The sequence below is a fragment of the Oculina patagonica genome, chromosome 6, assembly GCF_052425735.1.
Source record: "Oculina patagonica isolate OP01 chromosome 6, crgOcupat, whole genome shotgun sequence".
Classification (NCBI taxonomy): domain Eukaryota; kingdom Metazoa; phylum Cnidaria; class Anthozoa; order Scleractinia; family Oculinidae; genus Oculina; species Oculina patagonica.
In genome coordinates, this window is record NC_135763.1 from 394,969 (window position 1) to 415,851 (window position 20,883).

The window sequence follows — 20,883 nt, forward strand, 5'->3', positions numbered from 1 at the left end:
ACGGAAAGAACGGAAGCCTAGCAACTCTATTAGATTAATAGCTGTCTTTCAGAGAAACAATTACCCCCGCCAAGGAGATTTAAACTGGAAGCCAGACACGAAAAATGGGTGACTTTGATAGCCTCTCCCCATTAACCACAATATCGGCGCACTTTGAAATGGGAGGCGTAGTTACGTTTTACACTATACATCAGATCCTTCTTGTTCAATATTTCCGATTTCGCAGACAATGCGCTGTGCGATGAAGCGTCACAAATGACTTTCTTTAAATGTCTATTGTTTTTTTCCGGAGTGTCATTAAAAATGTTTAGTATTTTCCTTTGTGCTCGTTACATGCAGTGTTCAAGAAACAACTCGCCTGTTTCTTTAGAAAAGACAAGTTTTTGTCCCTAATTGAGCGAGCAAACGAAATCTGTGACCATATGATCAAGACTGAATAAAACAATCAAAAATTATTATCATTAAAAATCAAATCTTAGCGATCGTGCAGTGAAACATAATAAGGTAAAACTTTGCACGTAAGCCAGTCATTAATCTAATTTTTTCCTTCTTTTGATTTTTTCGCTTTTTTTGCTAGAAAATTCAAATTTTCTAGATTGCCCAAACCGCGGAATTAAAATTACAACCATTTGCTATCAGGTCTTTCATGTTCTTCTTACAAAGTGAAAGCTTTTTAACGAAACATTTGCGTTACAATAGTGGACAGCTGCATCAAGTTCTCTTTTTATGCAAATCTTTTTTTATTTTAATTTGACTGTTAAAAGTCATACTTAGGTAAATTTACATCTGTAAATAATTTTTCTTTTTGTCACGCACAAATAAATTTTGCGGATCTAGTACGCTACCTTCTTCTCGTCTTCAAGCTATACAAAAATACTGTGTTTAAATTAAGTGTTTTTTTCTGTATTTACATAGTGATATATTTTGCCCGCTTTTCCATGCCAAAGCAAAACACAACCTTGGACAGATATCTAGAATTCGTTGTGTTTCAATCTAAGAGATATTTGAATATTGCAAACAGAGTCACTATTGTCCACTCTGCGGTTTTGTCTATGAATATTATTTAAGAGATTTGAAAAATTTACTTTTCAAAAATGTTCTTTAAACCCAGCCTCTCATATCATTGTTTTTTTTTTGCTGGGAAGAAAATATCCTGCTTTCCATCCAGAATAAAGTTTTGGCAGTTAGAACCGAACAGTCCTGCTGTCGTCCGTGCTATGCCTTTTTCTCAATATAAATATTCTTCTTTCTATTTACAACGGTTTCGTCCGCGACCAAATATGCGGAGGTCACTGTGTGGTATTCAGGAGGCTTGTAAACGAGCCACCGTGACATGTCAGGCATGCATGGGCCATGGTTTGCCATGAACAGCGTTTGAATATTGTTGTTGAATGCGATAAGCTGGAATCCGACCGTACTGCGACGCAACATAGTTCATCTGCTGCTGCTTTCGTCTAAAGAACAACGTGCGAAGATCCGGCAAATCTTGTAATGTGTTCAACTGCATTTCAACTATGAGTTTCGACAATGCGCCTTCGTCTACACGGTCCATCGAGTCAAAAAATTCTTTCCCCAAGGGCGCACAATTCTCCCGGGTGTATTCAGGCATCTGAGTAAAGAAAAACACAAACACGATCAGTTTAACGAGTTTCAAATCAGAAATCGAATTATTCACATTAGAACAGAACTTTCGTCATATTGTCTCGCTCGGCGCAGAATCTCAGCACATGTTATTGCTTGTAAGCTCGATTGCCCTAATGCTTGCTTTTTGATCCCGCATAACTCAAACTGTCAAAAAGATTTAAAATGAAATGCGTACGTCGCACTTATTACCTCTCTCGTAACTTTCTTGGAGTTTTTCGTTTCTTTGCGTGTCGAGTTTGCGTACTACTTCCACAATGCTCTGCTCTTAATGACCACAGACTGCGTGTGACTGAAATTTCCGTTGAGAGTCCGAAAACTAAAATAGTGTTTGGATTACACCCTTGAGTAACTATTTACGGTAACCACCGCTGAGAACAACAGCTGAATTGATAACCACACAATTGATATTGCCGCAGCTATTGTGCCGTCACTGGCTAGTGACGTCATATCAGCTCGCCGCCATCTTGTATTACGCATTGGAATAAAATCTCAGGACGTGGGACGCCACCGAGCGTAAAAATGAAATATTTCGTCATCGACTTAAAAAGGCGCGTTTTCCTTAGTTACAAAACAAGACTTGAACACTTCAGTTTTGCTGAAAAGTTTGAGCAAGATCGCTATTTGAGATTAGTAAGATATGTTTATTATGCAAAGGACATGACCCCATAGGGTAGTTTATTGTCATTTTTGTCAACATAGACTTATAGGGCATATAATAACCAAGATATTAACGAGTTACGATAAGCTAGCGACGGTCACGCGATGTGGTCGATGGTGCGAGAAGTTCAGTGTTAGGGTGTGTTGAAATTCTTTACGAACTCTCCAGGAATGCCGATAAAATCCTGTTTGAAGTTGTCAGTTACTCCGTGCTTTGAATTCCACAGAGGCTGAAGCTATTTTACGAGGAAAAGGAAAGAGGTCAGAACAGAGCTGCAGTTTCCTAAAGTGATGCAAACTGGTTTTTCAGTGGAGGTACACATACGTCTGATACGAGAAAGAGCTTGAACATTGCATTATCGCACGTAAAGCTCTTCAAGTATTAAGCAACAACAGCAAATTAAACCTAATGACTTCGTTAAAGGCCAGCTATTGAGCAACCATGTTAATTCCGACCCAAAATGGTGTCAAATATTAATCTTGAGAGCTCATGCTAAAATAAAGTCCTTCAAAGTGATTGGACTGTTGCTCTCTCTAGCACATGAGAAACTGTTTTGTATAAGTCACGAAAACATAATAAGGTTATCGATAATCGCAGTTTTATACTCTATTAAACAAGGAATCAAGTTTGCCAAATCAGCACCAAAGCACAAAAAGAAAAAAAATTAAAACCTCTTGTTGCCATTGATTTTCTGCGCTGATTATTAGTTTTTTTTTTTAAAAAAGAATGACTCTTTGTTGGTTGGGAAAACAGTTTTGATTTGACCGGCCGATATTGTTAACAAAACATCTGTCAGTGAATCAAAAGATAATGTCTTGCCTTCTCGAACGTGCCGGAAGTTCGTGTCAAGGTTATAACTCCACCGCCGGAGAAGTTGCACAGCTAAACACGAATAGGCTAACGCTCCAAACCTCAAATCAGTTTGTAATTTACACCAGAAAATGAAAGTTAGTTTACTTTTTCAACCCGCAGATCGATAAAAACAAGGGGTTTTGTAGCAAAACAGTTCCAAGTTATTTAGAACTAATTTACTCCCTTATGCTGCGGATATTTTAATTTCCTCCCATAGTGACGCAAGATGTAATTAATAATTGCATGAAGATGCAATGTAATTTGCCGCCATTTGATTAGTTTTGTTTTCTCGCTACTCCGGTATCCAGGTTGCTCAATTTTGCAACCACAAGAGACGGTCAGGAAGTTCGGCACTTAAGTTTTATTTATACTTAAGAAATCGCTGAAAAGGCATTGATGTCACGCCGTTCTGAGTGTTTTATAAAGAGTTCCGTTTGACTGTTCATTTGAAAGCCTTGTAGTTGAGGTCATAATTCAAAATTTAGAGATGTTGCTGTCTCGGTGGTATTCAAAAGCACGCCCCCACCCCCCCCCCCCCCCCCCGTGTGATTTCACTTCACCAGGCCACATATTCAAGTACACAGGTCATAAAAATAAAGAATCTGATCATTCAAGCAAGAAATGTTGATCGAAAGAACAGTTCTCCTGCGGAAGTTACAGAAAAAACGATACAAACGTAAGGAGAATTCTTGTTACTGATAAGTCCCCATAGGGAGACCTACTCCCGGCACACCTAAGCCTTTATTTATTGCGTTCGATTTTCTTTAATACAAGCAGCTTTCAATCTCGAGAACAACTGTTTGCAAAGGTTTTTTAGCAAATAAAATAGACACAATACGGTCAATACGAGCTAGTAAACTCCCTTTAGATCTGCCGTGACCTATTCTCAAACGCTTTTAAAATTAGTTTGAATTTTAACAAATAAAACATACACGATGAAGATTAATTTTTAAACAATGACATGTATGACACGAGCATGGGACAAAGAAAAATTCTGAGTCCCCGACGGGAATTGAACCCATGGCCTCCCAGATACCGTCTGGACGCTCTAACCAACTGAGCTACGAGAGACTCGTGGTGAGCTGGGCCATTTACTTGGTTAATATGTGACATGCGTCCTGCATACTGCTAGGATCAGCAATGTCGAAATCATCAAGTGTGTAGTAAATAATAAAGATAGTAAATTTTAAGCTCGGTGATAAATAATGAAGATTAATTTTTCAACAATGACACGAGCATGGGACAAAGAAAAATTCTGAGTCCCCGACGGGAAACGAACCCATGGCTCCCAGATACCGGTTGGTCGCTCTAACAAACTGAGCAACGAGAGACTCGTGGTGAGCTGGGCCATTCCTCTCGAAGCTCAAGTGGTAAGCAGGTATCTGGGAGGCCATGGGTTCGTTTCCAATCGGGGACTCCAATTTTTCTTTGTCCCATGCTCGTGTCATTGTTGAAAAATTAATCTTCATTATTTATCACTGAGCTTAAAATTTACCATCTTTATTATTTACTACAAACTTGACGATTTCGACATTGCTGATCCTAGCAGTATGCAGGACGCGTGTCACATATTAACCAAGTAAATGGCCCATCTCCCCACGAGTCTCTCGTAGCTCAGTTGGTTAGAGCGCCCAACCGGTATCTGGGAGGCCATGGGTTCGATTCCCGTCGGGGACTCAAATTTTTCTTTGTCCCATGCTCGTGTCATGTTGAATACTTCATCTTCATTATTTTAAAATTTACCATCTTTATTATTTTCATAACATCTTTATAACAAATTTAAGTACACAGGTCGTAAGAATCAAGAATCTGATCATTCAGGCAAGAAATGTTGATCAAAAGAACAATTTTCCTGCGGAAATTACAGAAAAAACGATACAAACGCAAGGTGAATCTTGTTATTGATCGTGATCAGATCCCATAGGGAGACCTACTCCCGTACACCTGTACGAGCAATTAATTCATGTTTCTCGCTGAATATAAGCAGCTTTCAATCTCAAAAACAACTGTCTACAAAGGATTTTTAGCAAAGAAAATAGACAAAACACGAGCTAGTAAACTTCCTCAAGATCTGCCGTGACCTATTCTTAAACGGCGCGCTTTTAAAATTAGCTTGAATTTTGGCAAATAAAACATACACGTAAATACATCGATAAAACTGTTGGCTGACGAATTTAACAAGCCTCAACATCAGTAAAGTGGTTGTTAAACTTATATTTCCTTTGTCTCCACAATGTTTGTATTCCTCGCAGCTGACGGGAAATTGCGCAACAAACATGCATTTTCGACATTTCGCCTCCCAAAACTGCTATAGTCAGTTATCTTACAGTAAATTTGTATTTACAAACCTTGATCAGCTGTAACACTGTAATTACCGGTTTGCTTTCCGATTTTTCAGTGAACTTCTTAATCTCTCTGTACCAAAACACTGTGTCTTCAGCGCTCAACGTGTATTCCCTCTCTTGTCACGAGTTTGTAATGCAGCTGGAATTATTACATGGCATTATAAACTCGTGAACAGGGGCGTGTCACTGAATATTCGACAATTGTCACGAAACCCGGCTTTGCTGTCAGTCAAAGTATTATGTTCTTCCCGTCACAACAAGGAGGATCGGTTGAAAGAACAGTGGGAGGCTAGAAACACGTTCACGTTCGGAACATGTTTCGTTCCTTTTGGGTGTCGCCGGCAATTTTTGTCACACAAAGAATTCAATGGCGAGAAACCGGCTGACTGAATTTTTGATTCGGCAAACTATGCACGCCAGCTTAGCAAACAACGTTAACTTTTGCGCAATATGTTGATTATTTCTTTGTCTAGATGTTTCCATTTGCTACCAGTTTGTGGGTCTTAGCGATCATAGAAACTATAATTTGCTACCACTTATAAAGCTCCCACAGTTTATCAACGCGTTTTTTTAAAAAAGAAATACACTGCCTAAGAAGCAGTGTAAACTAACCTGTCTTGGCCGGACATCATGGGAGTTTTTCAGAATCAAGTATGTTTGCTCCATTAGTAATTAGAACCGTTCTGATGTGCAGAAAAAATGTTGTCTAAAGAGACGGCTTACTCGGCTTGGGTCTGTTGTATTCAAGGCAGATTTTACTAAAATTTTTCAGCGCCGGCTTAAATACTGGGCAACGCCAACAAAGCATATTTACATTTCCCTGTTTTGAAATCCCTGTTTCCGGTTTCGATCAGGTCACGAATCCTAGGTCACGATTCACGTCGATATAGTTTAAAATTTCTTCGCATATTTTGTCTTCTATTATTCTATAGATTCTATTCTACATACATATGTAATAACTACCGGTGAATTTCTTAATTAAGAAACAAATCTCGTAGTAGTTTCATTGCTTTTCATACCACCATCACCGTCGGTTCGAATTCAAAAAACTTCATTTCCGATTCCTCCCGGCTTAGTAAAGTGCTCTTGCGTAGGTTCCATACGCGTGTCGCATGTCGCGTGTCGTGTGACGTTTGTCGAACATTTACATAAAGTAAAAATGTACTATTTGGTGAATCGATGTTTTTTTTTTCTTGTACTCTACACAGTTTTTAAACTATCACGAGGATTTCAAATGATTTCTTGAATATTATTGTTAGCAATGTCAGGGCTGTCACGCGTGATTACACGTGCTCAGACAAATCCGTTCAAACATGAATTTACGATGTTTGTGTTTTGTTCTTTCACTGTTTTGAGTGCATACGTCTTGTCTTCACATACAGGCACCCCAGGGTCGACTGACAAAAAAGAGCAGAAATCATTAAAATAATAATAAAAGCGACAGCGCAGTTTGTTTACATTTTCGTCACTCGCGCGTCACTCCCACTTCAGAGTTTGTCACGTAACACCGTAATGTTTCCTTTGTACGTGTTACACTTCCGGTCTTGTCGCGCTTTGTGTTTTTGATCTGTCAGATAGGTTTAAGATTTTTGGTATAAGCTTGAAAGAAGCTTACTAAGATTGTGTTGCTTGTTATAACCACAGATTGCCTCTGTGGTTATTTTTAAAAATTAGACGATCAAGAAAAATCTTGGTATTTTTATGGTTGCATAATCGGATGTTATAAAAGTTTCTGTCACGCAATCGCGTTTGACGCATTCCTCCATCACTTTTTTGCTTCATTTTTTGCACGTTAGTGACGGAGACGACTTCAATCCTTTTCACGGCTATATTGTTGCAAAATTGCCCTCATTCTGCAGACATCTTATTTCTCAAGAAAGCAATAGTGCTTTTGTAAATACACAAAGGTTAAGGAACGTGATTCAGTCGAAATAGATGAAATTTCTTTTGCAATATACAGATGCCACTCCTGCGACCACACCAAGCGGGGCGGTGGGCATTTAGTTTATTTCTATTCTCGATCTTTCATCAATCCAGGGATACGTGCAACATCTCGTTTTCGGGCGGTGTGCTACAAAGGTACACTGCAGACCTACGAACTTGCGCTCCAGTTAGCCTGACAAAAACCCCGCATCGGCTAGTCAATAAACTCTCAATACAATAATACTTTAAAAATAAAGTCTGCAGGTCTTTAGTCAGCTGCAGTTATCAGACACCGTACTTCAGGGAAGATTTAACCCTTAAAATGTTTGAAGCTCCCAAGCTGAATGCAAGAATGATAAAATTGCAATTCTCCTTGCGATAACAACATTGTCAAGCCGACCAATAAACGAGACTGATCACATGGGAAATACCTTATTATAGGAATATAACGAAGCCTTTTAACAACGCGAACAAAAATCCTTATAGTAAAAAAGTTAACATCAATAAAATTAACGCGAATTTTTGAAATTCGCGTTAATAACATGTATCGTTAATTTCCTATAATAAGGTAATCTTGATGCACCACTAAATCCTTTTTACTAATACAACATAATTTGTTGCAACCGTTTACGAGAATTTTTCTCCGATTTAAATGTTCAGATAGTTAGTGCTTCGAAAAATAATTGCCCAAGATTTGCCAATGTGGCAAAACGCCAATATTTTTAGCCATAATGGTCTTGCTTAGGGTTGCACACGAAGAAATATACAAATATAAATAATATTCTTAGTTTTTGGTATCCTTTAGGGGTCAAGAAAAGGATGAGCCACACCCAGATGGTCTCTTTTAGGGGTTCTTTTCAAAATTTCCACCGGCATCCCCGTCTATTTCATCAGGAGCCCATTACTATCCATTCATATAGGAGTCCCCCGGGGTTTATCGACACACAATGTTTGCTATTTTAGATACTGAATGATCCAGATCCGCATTCGACAATTCGTCTCTGAATCCGCGATAATCGGGAAATGCCTTTCATAAATTAAGACATTTCATTTTAGCGAAAACTGGGATTAACATTACTTTCCAACTTTCTCAGCACGATAGCGTAAGAAATTCTTTCCTCAGAAGAACCCAGAAAGCGGAAATCGTCAAATCGAAATCAAAACAGGTGTCTTGGCTTGAGCCGTCTAGGTTTATATATTGTGCTAACAGTCCACAAAGTGCTCAGAAGTGTTACCCTGACAAATTTTCTCTTGACCTCAAGACCTTCGGCCAAAAGTTCTAACTGACAAAAACCGCTGCACCAGTTCGACTTGCACATGGATTAGGTCACCTTCACTCCCGTCCCACTCCTCCCCCTTCCCGCTGGCTACCGCGCCTTGTAGTGTTTCGATGCACCAGGCTTCGCAGAGACTCTCGAGGGGAGTTACCGCGGGGAGCCACGCACCACGCGCTCTTTCTCGCGAAAGTCTCTCTGACCGCATGTCCGAGGCGCGAGGAGTCCCAACATAAGAATGCAGTAATTTTAAATGCACGGCTAGTACGACGACACTTGTGTTGGACAATTTATTTGGCCGATATTTCGACTAGTACATGCATCTCCAAGCTACGTGAGATCCGACAACAATTGTGCCATAGTCTTCCTAACGTTGTGTGGCCCTCTGCATTTAATCGTCCCACATAAGAATGCAGTACACCTGATCGCGCAGACTGACATGCACGCGCATAAATTCTAACACAGAGACAACGTCATATCTGAGTTACTATGGTAACTTAGTACATGGCACCGAGAATCCTGGAGACTAAGAGCTTAGGGTGAAAAATCTCACGGACGGGCTTATCTCCGATTTTGTTCATTAATTTAGATTTGTATCAGAGACAGTTTGTTCTTTCAAGCGGTTCCTAAAAACGAAAAAATGCCAGGATCCGGCACCTTTGTGCTGTCCCTTGTCTCTTGGCCCCATTTCTATCGCAAAATTTATCAAAAAGGTTTTCTTAACCCCTCATCCTTCCAAATCCTGATTATCCAGATTATTCCTAAATGAGTATCAGAGGGTATAAGCTCAAAGAATTTAGCCGATTAAACGGTTAGGTTCAATAAACAATTCACAATATAATCACGGTGTTGATGTCTTGGGTGTGGTGTGTCTTGAAATGAACAGGTGAATTGATGAAGTGAACCCCTTTCTTGTTGTACACAGTTTGAATCTATGACGGCTTACTCAGAGCAAACAATCGATGATTGAGCAACTGAGGACTAGGACCACAGTAAATGATGGCAAAGTGAGGAGGGTTAAGATCTTTAGTGTGTTGCTTTAATATTTCAAGTAGGCTTATAAGAGCCTTCTTGCTACGCTAGATGTCCCGCTTTTTTCTGAAAACTATATTTTTAAACATGGAAGATAATTAAAATGTCGAAGAACCCTTTCCATTTCCATAGTAGATTCTTAAGTTAATCATTTCGGTTCTAATTTAACCGGCATGAATGTAAAGGGGTGTTTGCATGGAGGTCCATACCGGGTTCATACCGTATTCTTCACCCTGGATTGGATCACTACGTGTGCGCTACTCGTTCCAATCTATGATTTCCTGAAACGAGTGGTCGTTCGGCATCGTTTACATGATCAGACTGGTGCGGTATTTCGTATCGGAACGAAACCTCGCACCGGTAGCTGCAGAATAATATTAATAATAAAAGATTTTTTTTCTAAATTTGGGATTTTTTTAAATTTAGAACTTGGAATCCTATGAGCGACACACTCGTTTAAACATTCTTTTGCTGATCAAACTAATTGGATCAGGAAATTCGTCTACCGCGATGTGTTTTTCTATTGGTTTTTTCGAATCCGATTTGGAGAATTTCTCTCTGTGTAGATTTGTGATTCGTAAAATAACTGAAGACCTAAATTCCTTGATAATAAAATTAATAAAAAAACATGTTTGACCTGCTTACTTCTTGCAGTGGTTTCACCTAGTAATTGTTAGAAAAAAAAAACACCCAAACGGTACCATATTTCACGATACTAATTTCATAAAGTAGTTTTGTTAGTAATGATTGAGGTTATTGCGGCCTTATTTTAATTTGCGAGGCCTTATGCGTCCAATGGCGCGAAAAGGATCGATGATGATGATTTTAATTTGCGGTTGATCAAAAGGTTAGCTATTAATTGCTTCAGTTCTCTCAAGTCTTTTCTGTTAGAAATTTCTCCTAACTGCTCAGTTCATTCGACTTACTCTGTTTGCTAGGAGTGACTTACAATAATGGTAAAATTGAAATTTCGAAAACGAAATTCCGTGTGACTGTGTAGCGCATAAAATTAGTGCATTTAAACGATAATTTTAAAAGGTAAAATACGCCAGAGATAGAAAAATATTTCCAGACGTTTCGGGGTTACTCCCCCTTCTTCAGTGAAAAATGTAAACGCCAATTAACGGAAAACAGCACGTGCGCGTGATCAATGTATTTGAAAAGTGAAAAATTAAAACGTACGCGACGAGCGCGCGCGCTTGTTAGAGTGAACATTACAGGAGCCAAAAGCCAAAGTCCACATTCAAGCCACGAGGTTGCAGAGTCTGGTGGCGGAAAATCAGCTTTGCCTCAACCCATTTTCTTTTCATGGTATCAGTTAGTCCGGCACGCTGAACCTATCAGCCAGTTTCCCCGATGTAGCACTTGGCGCACGCGCGGCATTGAATGACCATACAACGAAAGAGTTCAGGTGATGCTTAAGGACGCGATTCAATCTGGTGATCTCCCAGCATTAGCGTCTCACCTTATTGTATACCAGCCACGTACATCCAAGTTTTACCTGCTGCCCAAGATCCATAAGCCGGGTAATCCTGGTAGGCCGATTGTATCCGCTTGTAATTGCCCGAAGGAACTGATTGCAGCTTATTTGGACCGACTTACTACACCTTTGGTTCACAATCTCCCCAGCTTTGTAAAGGACACAAATCACATACTTCAAATTGCCGAGTCATTTCGCTTCCCGGAATTCACCAACTACGTGTTTACGATGGATGTAAAACCCCTCTATACCGTGATACCCAACAGTTCCGTCGGGCAATTACAAGCGGATACGATCGGCCTACCAGGATTACCAGGCTTATGGATCTTAGGCAGCAGGTAAAACTTGGTTGTACGTGGCTGGTCTACAATAAGGTGAGACGCTGATGCTGGGAGTTCACCAGATTGAATCGCGTCCTTAAGCACCACCTGAACTCTCTTAATACACAAAGCAGAAGTTTCTCGGGCACTTTAAATTTCGCATTAAAAACTTAACGGTGTTTTAAATTTTTCGACCAATTAGAAAACGACTTGACTCTTAGCAGTAGTTTTTCGGGCACTTCTGAATATCGCAGTAAGAAAAGGTGTTTTAAATTTTTTGACGAAATAAAAAACGACGTGACTCTGAACTAAGTACTTACACAGAGCAGAAGTTTTCCGTGCATTTTAAGAGAGCCGTTAAAATTAATAAAATTAAATTCTTTGACACATTAGTTAAAAAACGACGTGTTCACAACTGATCAAAAATTCTTGCTCGCAAAACATTTCTCCACCGATTTCTCGACCTCGACGGGCGATTATTTTTGGACTGCTGTCCGCTGTTTCAGGCGTTCACTGTCAATTTTTCAAAGGTGAGTTTGATGTCGCTCGGCTGAAATGACATCTGGGCTTACTTATCGTATTTCCTTATACTTTGCTCTGCTTTATCCGCAGGACGAAGTACGTTAGTCGGTTGCCAGCTGATTATAGCAGCAACATTCCCGCTGTCCCGCCCTAATACAAACCCTCGTTAGTTTACAGTAATTTTAAATGCACGGCTAGTACGACGACACTTGTGTTGGACAATTTATTTGGCCGATATTTCGACTAGTCAACTAGTCTTCTACAGGGCCAGAGCTGGAGTGAGATAAAACTTAACGGCTCCTAAAATTTAAATTAAAGTATACAAGTGCATTTAAAATTACTGTTTTATACACCTCGAGTGAGTTCTAGTACATGCATCTCCAAGCTACGTGAGATCCGACAAAAATTGTGCCATAGTCTTCCTAACGTTGTGTGGCCCTCTGCATTTAATCGTCCCTCATTAGTTTAGCCTGAGTTTGTTCCTTTCAACTTTTGTTTATTGAATTTATAACTTCTTGATCATAACGAATAAGGATCTGTCACCTTGTAGTCTACTCTTTATAGCGAATTACTAGTGTGTAGGACAAGCAAAGAAAATTTTTGACTGTTTGTTTTTATATCTATGGGACCTAAAAGCATGCCCTGCATGCTGATGACGCAGGGGGTTTGTGACTACATCAGGTTCGCCGTCGAACATTTAAGAAACCGAGAGATTCGCCGTAGTGCTCTTATTTAATTCTTTCCTTCGCTGTCGTTATTTTAATAAAAGTCTGGTCGTTCCTCGCCTTTTTTGACTTCTTCCATGTCGCTGTTTAAACGCCGTGTCGCTTGTCGGAATTTACCCTACCAGGCCTCAACAGAAGCCGATCCGATCCGGAACGGTTCCGAACGGTTCCGATCCGATCCCGTGTAAACGTAGCCTACATCAAGTTTCTCCGAAACCGAAATCATGTATATATATGATGAGTTTCAGGTCAAAATGATTACATACTGGATTGATTTGTATTTTACGTTATTCCAGATTTATTACCATAGAAGTATATGTCTTTTGCTTTTGATTTATCCGGTGGATAGCGTTATCCACCCTTTTTGAACAGCCGGACCCTAGCGGAAATTGATTTTCCATTGTAAAACTGATAGGTAAGGATAATATCTGAAATATAAAATTATGAAATAGGGTCGTGTTTGAGTAATGATATGCGTTCGTAATATTATCATTGTTCACATTTTTCTCATACTTTTCAATATCAACGCACTTGTTACGATATAAAGCATAAGCAAATCAAGAATCAAATGCCGGAAAACATTTTCGTTGCTCAATCTCTGGGTGCTGTCTGTGAATGATATTGATAAGAAAAAGTTAAACTCCCGAGTGAATATAGAACACTGGTCTTCTTGGAAGAATTTATAATTTCACTTAGGTCACATATCTCTTGAATAACTCACCAAAACAGGGGAGAAGTGAAATTATGGACGGTCAAACCAGCTGCTCTCTACAAGGTTAAAACATTGTCCTGTAGTCCATTTCGATATAAATGCACAATTATAAAGAACTCCAGCTATTAAACTAACTGTGTCATTTTTGCTAGGACAACACGGGAAAAATAGACAAAACAAATGTGTTAAAATGACAGGATTTACGGCCGGTGTTTATAAAAAAAACGAAGTGGCAAATATTTTTTCACTATCTACAACACGAGTGAGTAAATCTGCATAATCCTCAAAAATGAATATTTAATCAGTATGACTTACTAAAGTAGAGGATAAAAAGCGAAATTTTACGAGTAGAGTGTATGGAGATATTTAAATTATTTTGAAGATTTTTTTCATAAGTAATTTCAAACTCGTTTCCTTTTGCTTAATTATGCTGTGGTGAATATGTTTTCCACAAACCTTGTTTGGCCACCTGACAAAATGGCTTTCAAACAGTGACAAGGTTCATAATTATAATTCATAATTATAGCACTTTCACAACGGCATTTCTTTTCAGTAACACTTAATAATACCACTTTTAGTGTGTCATATAGCCATATACCAGCCACTTATTTTGTTGAAGTTCGAGTTGAGTGCTATAATATATAAACCGTAAAAAGGTCTGCAATACGACCCTGTATAAACCAACCAGCCACAAACAATTCAGTCGTGTAAAATTTACCTCTCTCTCTAGGAAAGCAAGAGAAAAACGTGATCTAGCTAAAGCCAAAGATAGAGACTGATTCTTTTGCAAGCCGAAAGCGAGGCTCAAACCTAACTACAAAGAAAAGAAAAGGAGGGAGTCACGCATGTTTTGAGTGGAAACAGAAAGTCTGATAACAGAATAACCATTGCACTTACACCCAATTGCGATAACGTTGTCATAGAAAAAAAAAGAAAGGTAAATAGAAATTAATTAATGTAGTTTCATAACTGATAACATTTACAGAAGACTAACGAGTTTTTATCTGCACACTTTCAGCATGTTGAGTCCACTTTTTTATGCTGTAACAAGATAAATTGATTTATTCGTATTGTGAGGCATTTTAAGACCGTTTGTACGAATAAACTTTTATGCATGCGCTTAATTAATTCCTATTTGACATTTTCCTTTTTCCTTTTTTCTATGACAACCTTATTGCAATTAGGTGTATGTTTAAATTAGACCATTATATTACGGATAATTTGCCTTCTCCAGCCAAATACTGTATAGTGTCTTTATTTTCTTGGCCTGTCAAGAGTCGTACTTGCCAGCTTTCGTTAGTTTTCATGACAGCTGGTTATTGACCGGTGTTGAATCTCAAGCCATTTCTTTATGAAAGTAGGTTTCACAACAGAAGCAGTTCAATCAAGGATACGTTTCTGGAATTTTTCGTGACCCTTGAGTATTGGCCCGTCAACATTACTTGATATCAGTATTCAGAAAAGATCAAAAATGGTTTGCGACAAAGATGTCAGCGAAAATGATGATTTCAGTTTCTGGGAAACTTCACTTTAACTTTTAGCTCGATACAGCCCTGTTGCAACGAACGTGTGAAAATTGTGCCCTTTCCATTTGCATTTACGAAGCAAGTTAACCAGAAAAATACCATTAATTTGTTTTGAAGACTCTGACAGTTTTTTCTCGTATTTTTTTTATTTTGTATAAATCATAATAATTGTCAAAGAAAATTAGAATAGTAATGCAAATTTTGTAGTCAAATCTTCTTTAATGGCCGCCGCTGAAATTAGTGCAAGTTATTTACTTAACTAAAATAAATGGAACCTTCATTATGCACTAGATCTCGTGACCTGTTAATTAAAGTTTATATTTTTTTAATTCAAAGAGCAACAGAAATTCAAACCGGACATAACAAGCTTATATAAGCCTTTGCGGTGAAAAGTCAAAGCGACATGCACGGTAATTTGTGCACGAGAACGGTTTAAACACAATTCTGGGCGTCCTTAGCTAGCTATTAAATGACCAAATACGTAGTTTTTGGTAAACAAATAAGCACTATTTTCTTTTCGTGACAGGTGGTCGTGCTGCAGTTTCCCATAACTGATGACGAAGATTATCTCGAACGAATGGCAGATATCAAGTTTAATGGGTCGACAGTGTAAACTATGCAGATTTTAAACTTTCTCGCGAGATATAGACATAATTAAAAGCTTTTGTTGCTACTAACAGCATGACATCGCCTCAAGGAAAAACATTGGTATATTTACACTCCTATCTTGATGGAGTTATTTTCAAATGCGCGTTCATGCAGAGTAGAACTCATCAAAGTTCTGATTGATTGACGTGAGACGTTTACGTGCCAAATATAGCGTTACCACTCAGCTCAGTGATCTTTCTCTTTCGCCAACTCATACCACAGGAAGTTAAATTCTTTTCCTTTTAGTTCAGAGATAGATGTACTGTTTTGACGAGGAACTATCGAGGACAAGCTGCCAATTTACAGAGGATTTTCAAGTCTCCGGCTGCTACTCTGAAATAACCGCTAACGCAATTACGACTTGAAAATGGTTTTGTTGATATTTTGTTTTCATAACCTCAACTCTGGTGTAGTGATCATGATGGCCATGACTTTATTTCTCGTTATACCACAAACCACTTATACAGCAGCTCAAATCCAACCTGGGATGAGAAGCTACAAGAAGGGAAACGTAACTATCGGTGGACTTTTCCCTGTACATGTGCGCGGAGGATTTCGATCGAAATTTATGTCACTAGCTGAAGCTATGGTGTTTGCCATTGGACAAATTAACAATGATACGAAGCTTTTACCGAACATCACGCTGGGTTACGACATAACAGACACAAACCTAATGAACCGACGAGCCATGAAAACCACCTTGGATTATGTCAATGTTCATAAGTTTGCTTTTGAGAATCCTGAATTGAATGAATCGTGTCTCATTTTGCCGAGGGGACCGTTCTCCCCGGTAGTCGCCGTTGTTGGGACTGGCAATTCACGATCGTCAATCCTGGTGTCAAATTTATTGGAAGTAGAAGATATCCCTCTCATAAGCTACGCTGCAACTAGTGACGAGCTCAGTAGCAGTGCTTATCCATCGTTTTTCCGCACTGTTCCCCCTGATCGATTTCAATCGAAAGTGATGTCCGATATTGCCCGTGAATTCAACTGGACATATGTGGCAGCTATAGCGCAAGACGACGCGTACGGGAGATCGGGGATTGAATATTTCCGGAAACATACGAAACCCTTGGGGCTCTGCATTGCGTATGAAAATTACTTTCCCGCTAACAACCAAAGGGAGGAGAAAATTAAAACCATCATCGAGGAACTCAAAGATATGGAGGAAGTTGGTGTAATAATCTTGTATTGTACTAGTGAGCCTGCCCTGTCTGTGCTCAGAGAAGCTATGCGCCAAGGTCTTGAGGGTCGCACGTGGATTGCTAGCGAGGCTTGGGGAGATCACGAACGTGTTATCAAGGAGAAAGAACTTCAACCCATCCTGAAGGGAATGCTGGGAGTTGTGTTCACTGACATCACTGTTCCTTCATATAAGCGGTATCTATTGTCGCGCACTTCTGCATACAGGCCAGAGCCGTGGTGGAGGCATTTCTGGGAACGAGAATTTAAATGCACTTTTAACGTCACGCCATCAGACGGAACGAAACGGTGCTCCAATCACCTTAAGGTCAGCGAGAGTGTCTTTAAAAACAGTCTGTCTGACAGCAAAGCTACATATGTCATAAACGCTGTGTATGCAATCGCGCATGCGTTAGACGCCATTTTCAAGTGTAAATCACCTCCAATGAGCCGATGTCCGCAGACAGAACCATTCATTGAACCAAAGGACGTCCTGGATTACTTGAAAAAAGTGAATTTTACCACTGAAGTGTCCAAGGTGTTCTTTGACGACAATGGTGATTCCTTAGCATCTTACAGCATCATCAACTACCGTGCTGGTAATGACACAGGTGGCCGAGTGGAGACTGTGGGAACCTGGGAAGTGGGAGAGCTCAAACTCAACACCAGTCACATTATTTGGAACAACGGGCTGTCTGGAAATCATATCCCGCGATCAGTTTGTAGCGAGAGATGTGGGCCGGGTTATCGACAAACGCAAGAACTCAACTGTTGTTGGCAGTGCATCAGATGTTCACAGGACACTGTAACAAGTGTATCAGGAGCGATGAATTGTACACCGTGCAGTGAGGATCACATTTCAAATGAGGCGCGCACAGAATGCATTCCAGTTCCCATAGAGCGCATTCATTGGGGAGATCCCATAGGAATACTCGTCGCCTTTATCGCTTGCTTGGGGACCCTTGCGTCAGTTCTTGTCGGGGCAGTGTTCGTGTGGCGCAACGAGACTCCAATCGTGAAGGCTTCAAATCGAGAACTAAGCTACACATTCTTGTTTTGTATCGGTATGAATTATTTGTGGGCTCTGGTTAACCTCGCTGAGCCGAGCGATTTCATTTGTCCATTGTCACAAGCTTGGTTCTACATCTTTTACACAGTTGCTATAGTCGTGCTGGGCGTCAAAACAAAAAGAATCGTTCACTTGTTTGAGCACCGTGTCCCACGCTCTGAACTCACTAAAACATTCATTGAGAAACACAAACACATTTTAGTAATTGTCGGTGTTACAGCTCTTGATGTGCTGATCCTGGTTATTTGGTTTGCAGTGGACGTCCCTAAACCAAATGTCGACAAATCCTTGCGGACTACCTACTTTCTGGAATGCTTGGAAAACTCTAACTTAGTGGGAAGTTTCTGCCGGTATCTCCTCATCGCCATCCTTGTCATCATGTCGTTTGTCTGTTGCTATTTTGCATTCAAGTCCAGAAAATTGCCGCACAATTTTAATGAAGGTAAATTCATCGCATTCGCTCTTTACGTCATCGTTGTTTCCTGGGTGACGTTTTACCCCGTTTATTTGAACATCCGCGGCAAATACTCTGTGGTCATCGCGGGCGCAGCTTCAATAATCGCCGCAACTGGACTGCTTGTTTGCATCTTTGTCCCAAAGATTTACATCATTCTCTTTCACCCTGAGAAAAATACTGTCGCTTACATGAAGAGCCAAATTTCCAACCACACTTTCCGGCGGAGCACCATGGAGGGGGACTCCCGGCACAGATCGTACAACACCCCGGATAGTAACGCAGGAGGGACGCCCACGGGGACCCCAGTTCAAGCGGGGACTCCGGTTCAGACAGGAACTCCGACCTCATCGCGGCCAGCGTCGCAATGTATGAAAGAAACAGAAAAGAAGAGCGGAAAGGTTATCACCTATTTATAAGGTACAGACTTTCGAGAAAAGAAACGTCGAGATCTAAACGTTTTAGAAAAGAGAGAAGGCCTCGTTGTGTCTGCGTTCGCAGGCTACGTGTTCAACAGCAATAACAATTGCAAGACTTGTCGTACAAAGAAGATTGATTGCCTTTGCTGACACTGCATAATGACTTTAACTTGAAAATTGAAATGCAATATTTGGATTCTCTCCCGTTTCAGTTTTCATCTAGGAATCGGAAATGATCTTATTTTTTTTACGTAATTAAATTTCGTATTTACAGGGTCAAAGAGTATTCGAGCAGACACAAGCGATGTTGCAAATCTTCTCCAAATTTTCATATTGAATACCTCTGATAAGTAGTTACACTAAAAGGTTGGCCGACATTATTTCTTGAAAACTGAATAAAAATCGATTGAAAAGTTCTTAATTCAGCGAAAGACGCAAAACAAGAAATTTGGTGCAAAAATCGTCTCGTATATGACTTCTGGCGTGATTAAAATTGTGGATGTGGAGAAAAATCATAATGAATACCAGATGATGGTTTCACAGAGTGGCAGAACAAAAAAAATTTATTTAAATATTAAATTAAATTAACTGGAAAATTTTATAATATGACAGAGAAAGGATTTACAACAATCACTTACGAAATTCACAGTAAGTAAAAGTTTATCTTGTTATCATTTCTGCAAGTAAAATTAAGGGTTTGTCTCAAATAAATTTTAATTTATTAAAATATTTCTTATTTGTCTCGTGAGAATTAATCCGGAAAAAAGAGAGATTATATTGGCCGTATTTATGTAGGAAGGTGTGTGTCAGACGTATCATGTCCCGAGACGCATAAAGTTATCCGGGAATGATAATGTCTAGTGGAAATTTTGTGTTTCTCGAATTTACCATTACGTACTCAATTAATTAGATTTATACTTCGTCTGTCTGTGTAAACACGGCCATTTTTATTTATAATTCAACTACTTAATGTGATATCACCGGAATATATGCAAGCCATAAACCAGGTTGCAATTTTCCCCGCCATTTTTAAAGGCGCAAACATGGCACGAGATATATTCCTATGCTGGGAAGTTTCGGGAATTTGACGCAAGCTATTTCTAAAAGCTTGATTTTATATATTCTGGCACATACATTTTAACGTAATGGGACTGGGAGAAGATTTACCCCACCAAGGGTAGCCTGTTCCAGGCGTTCGGTTACTGAGTTGAGGCTGAGCGCGAAAAACGGCGAGCGAAAAATAACAGGCTACACCAAGGGTAACGATTGTACGCGTATTTATTTTTCCTCGCATTTTTCTGTAAATTTTCCTGCCCATACACCCCTGCGTGCCTACATTTCTCAAACGTGATTAGCGAAATCGTTTTTCGCACACAATGCGAATACTGTATTTCAGAAAAAAAAAATTATCATCGGATTCCTTTGCAGACTTTACAAATCGCGCCAAATTTTCAAAATGGTGGGGAAAAGCGCAAACTACTAAACTGGTTTCTTCTATTTCATTCTACTTCATCAGAGTGAGACATCGTGCCCAGGCCCCTTGTCTCAGAAATCGCCCCAGGCCTGATAAAGCACGCTTACTCGTGCGAAAATACACAACTCCCCCCTCCCCGGACTCCCCCCCCCCCCCAGACAATCTACTACCAGTATCCGGTGATCAGCCAAGATGATTTGATGAAACGATCCGTTGCACGTGCTGGAATAACGTGTTGGAATGTAAGCGGAAGTGTTCCCTATTGAGTTGCGGCCAAACCCATATCACTTCCTTATAGCTGATTGTCATAAATTCTTTTCAATACCGTAAACAACCCTGAAATAATACTCTTGAAAAATATGATTGATATTGATAGTTTCCTACGATTATAATTTTCCAACTTTGGATCTCCAGCTTATTCATTGACAACGACTCCATCGTTACAGGTTCAGGGACAATTCTCGTAGCAAGATTACGGTCCCGTCCCGTCCCGTCCAACACAAAATCCCTTGGCTCAGAAGGCCATTACTCTGCTTGACTTCAGTACTATTCTCGAAAGCTACGGTATCATGGTGTCCATGATTCTACGAATTTGCTAGTTTATTGAAGTAATATTATATTTTT

The 20,883-nt window shown here is 39.7% G+C and overlaps 2 protein-coding genes across 2 annotated transcripts; one reads left to right on the top strand and one right to left on the bottom strand.

Annotated features, from left to right (window-relative positions):
- Positions 1-716: 716 nt before the first annotated feature.
- On the bottom strand, positions 717-6,257 carry LOC144656142 (uncharacterized). The gene is made up of 2 exons (XM_078516368.1): positions 6,112-6,257; positions 717-1,609 (listed from the first exon to the last, which is right to left on the bottom strand). The coding sequence occupies exons 1-2, from the start codon at positions 6,163-6,165 to the stop codon at positions 1,337-1,339; spliced, it is 327 nt and encodes a 108-aa protein (XP_078372494.1). The 5' UTR covers positions 6,166-6,257; the 3' UTR covers positions 717-1,336.
- Positions 6,258-15,478: 9,221 nt separating this feature from the next.
- On the top strand, positions 15,479-19,514 carry LOC144656196 (extracellular calcium-sensing receptor-like). The gene has a single exon (XM_078516439.1). The coding sequence runs from the start codon at positions 16,029-16,031 to the stop codon at positions 18,783-18,785; it is 2,757 nt and encodes a 918-aa protein (XP_078372565.1). The 5' UTR covers positions 15,479-16,028; the 3' UTR covers positions 18,786-19,514.
- Positions 19,515-20,883: the final 1,369 nt, after the last annotated feature.

Coding starts and splice junctions, on each gene's coding strand:
- LOC144656196 (XM_078516439.1), top strand. CDS start 16,029: ATGGTTTTGTTGATATTTTGTTTTCATAACCTCAACTCTGGTGTAGTG.
- LOC144656142 (XM_078516368.1), bottom strand. CDS start 6,165: ATGGAGCAAACATACTTGATTCTGAAAAACTCCCATGATGTCCGGCCA. Junction 1,610..6,111: donor ATGATGTCCGGCCAAGACAG/GTTAGTTTACAC, acceptor TTCTTTACTCAG/ATGCCTGAATACACCCGGGA.